Below are 2,515 nucleotides of genomic sequence, written 5' to 3' on the forward strand. Positions count from 1 at the left end.
TCATGTTTATTTAATAAAATATATTAGGAAGGGAAATTTAAAGAGCTTGTCCTGAGTGATAACTTCTCAGGAAAGAATTGGGGAGAGAAAGCTTAAAGATGCAAACACAAAGCTTTCCTTTACACCTACAATTAAAAACTAAGTTGACTGGATACAGGTGCAAATACTTAGACCCCCAAATAGATCTGCCCTTCAGTTTGATCTGTCTTTCCATTTATCTGTGCACAATATATGTCAGGTTAGACAGAGTGCAGGTTGTGGGGATCAAGCCAGGTACTTGCAACCTAAGAGCATAAGCGCACTGCTCTATCCACTAGGATAACACTTGTTGTTGTAAGCTTTCAAATGAGACAAAGTTCAAGGGCTTTGAATACTTTTGTAAAGCACTGTACATTTGACAAGGCTTAAATATTTATTTTCCAAGCTAATGGATATCCTGTGAAAAAGGATAAATAGATCACCAATTATTCAAATGTACACTTTGAATTAATGATTTTTACCATTTCATGTTGTTTTTCTAGTTTATTGGTTTAAATCATTCCACATTTGCACGTTTTGTTTTTATAAACAGTCTTTGTTTGCTCCTCACTTCAGTTCTTATCAGAGCTAAGGACATTTATAGTAGTAAAGAGCAGACATTTACAACATATTACATAAAGTACCAGATTTAAAATCCAAATAACACATAAAAAAATTAAAAGCAAAAACAAGAGCTAAATATTAAAACAGATAAATAGAGATAGAATAAAAAGAAAACAGATTTTTTTTTGTGTTCCAAATAATTTTTATTTCTGTGTTTTTCCATATTATTTAAAGGGTTTTCAGATATTTTCCATCAGTGGAACACACTATCTTCATCCTCATCGTCATAATCAAGTACTTGAATCTGATCTTTCTTGTTGTCCTGTTGTTCTTCCTCTTCTTCTCCTTCTTCATCTTCTTCTTCTTCATCCTCTTCCTCATTTCCTGCTGCTTTACTTTCAACTCTCTGCTGAAACTCCTGGTATATCCCATTCAGTGCTTTCGCCGCCTCCAGGGACACTTTCAGATTCCCTATCACCTCCTGGTCTTCGTCCACACTGACAACTACAGAAAGGCAAATTACACATTTTGATATATTGTATGTTGTAGTCTACCAAATTATTTTAAGAATGTAGAAAACTTCTTCTTAAATAGGAATTCTAAGGTTCCCTAATGTCACTTTTGTCTTTATTATTTTTTCTCTCACAATATGAGAGTGGAAATATCTCCTTAGTAATACGCAGAAATAAACTGTTAAATATGTTTAAAACATTTTATCACTCCCCCCTTTAAAACCCACAGCTACAACACATACTGTCAATTTGTTGTTCAATCACATCGTTTCCTGTGAGCAGCAGTTCCTGTAGATCTAGGAATGCGTGTCCGACATCCACACACTCCTCTTCATCGTCCATCGGCTCACTGACCACTGTGAACTTTAACCTTATGTGGCAGAAAAAAACAAAATGATAAGGCACTAACAATAAATTATACTAAAACATTAAACACATAACATGTCACATCGTAAAAAATAAAGTTCTAGTTAGAGGTTTAACAGCAGCCTTAATTTGAGCTGGACGTTTTAAAAATGCTTTTGATTCATTCTTTTTGCATGATAGCATTATTAAAAGGTTAAAAAAAATGGTTATTTGTGGGCAAGAGTTGGTTGGATATATTTCAGATTTTTAAGAATTTTATTTCATTCACTCACAGTCAAATTTATCTACCATACTTATATTTGGCTAATAGATCCGTCCACAAGGGGAACTTTAACCTCAACCTCTTTGTGTATATCTGCCACATTTGTCCCCTCTTTCTAGCTAAGATAAAAGGTCATTTAAACTGGTTGGTTCGCTGACACCAGACATATCATTAAAAGCAAAGTAACTTGCTTTAGTCATCCAGAAATTAGTTTCTTATTGTGTTGGATAATTTTTTTGTTGCAGCATTCAGTTGCATCCGGATTTCTGAGGACTTCAACTAAGATAAAAGGAGACTGGTTCAGATTTTCACTATACCATGAACCGCCAATGTTAAAGCATTTCACTTTTTTTTTTTTTTTTTATGACATAGCTATGTCTTTTTTTTTACCTATTAATTTATTTTTTATCACAATGAAGCAAGGGAGTGACTGCCAGGCTTCCTTCCATAATATCAACTTTCAAACTTGACTGAAATGTACAGCTGCACAAATGGAGAGTCATATTAGACTTCTAAACACAATATTTATAGCCCGAGAAGATAAAGATTAAATCACTTAACCAAAACTTAAAGATATATCAGGCTGAGGCTGTCAAACAAGTCATCATCAATTTGCTGGCAGCTGATGCTCAGGGTCTGCTTCCCTTCCACTGGTAGAGACTCCATAAACCCCCTACATTCTTTAATTTCAGATCAATGAATGAATGGATGGATGGATGGATGGATGGATGGATGGATGGATGGATGGATGGATGGATGGATGGATGGATGGATGGATGGATGGATGGATGGA

The 2,515-nt window shown here is 34.7% G+C and overlaps 2 protein-coding genes across 2 annotated transcripts in view; both read right to left on the reverse strand.

The window, feature by feature from the left end:
* Positions 1-616, reverse strand: part of LOC107099024 (PC-esterase domain-containing protein 1A-like) — a 9,308-nt gene extending 8,692 nt beyond the window's left edge. The window contains exon 1 of the mRNA XM_015396950.1: positions 590-616. Within this exon, the coding sequence (XP_015252436.1) occupies positions 590-616 (27 nt within the window). The remainder of the gene's footprint in view (positions 1-589) is intronic.
* A 219-nt stretch (positions 617-835) lies between these two features.
* Positions 836-2,515, reverse strand: part of LOC107099025 (protein fantom-like) — an 18,172-nt gene continuing 16,492 nt past the window's right edge. The window contains 3 exon segments of the mRNA XM_015396951.1: positions 836-927; positions 958-1,086; positions 1,337-1,464. Of these exon segments, the coding sequence (XP_015252437.1) occupies positions 836-927; positions 958-1,086; positions 1,337-1,464 (349 nt within the window).

The sequence above is a fragment of the Cyprinodon variegatus genome, unplaced genomic scaffold, assembly GCF_000732505.1.
Source record: "Cyprinodon variegatus isolate N-32 unplaced genomic scaffold, C_variegatus-1.0 Scaffold831, whole genome shotgun sequence".
Classification (NCBI taxonomy): domain Eukaryota; kingdom Metazoa; phylum Chordata; class Actinopteri; order Cyprinodontiformes; family Cyprinodontidae; genus Cyprinodon; species Cyprinodon variegatus.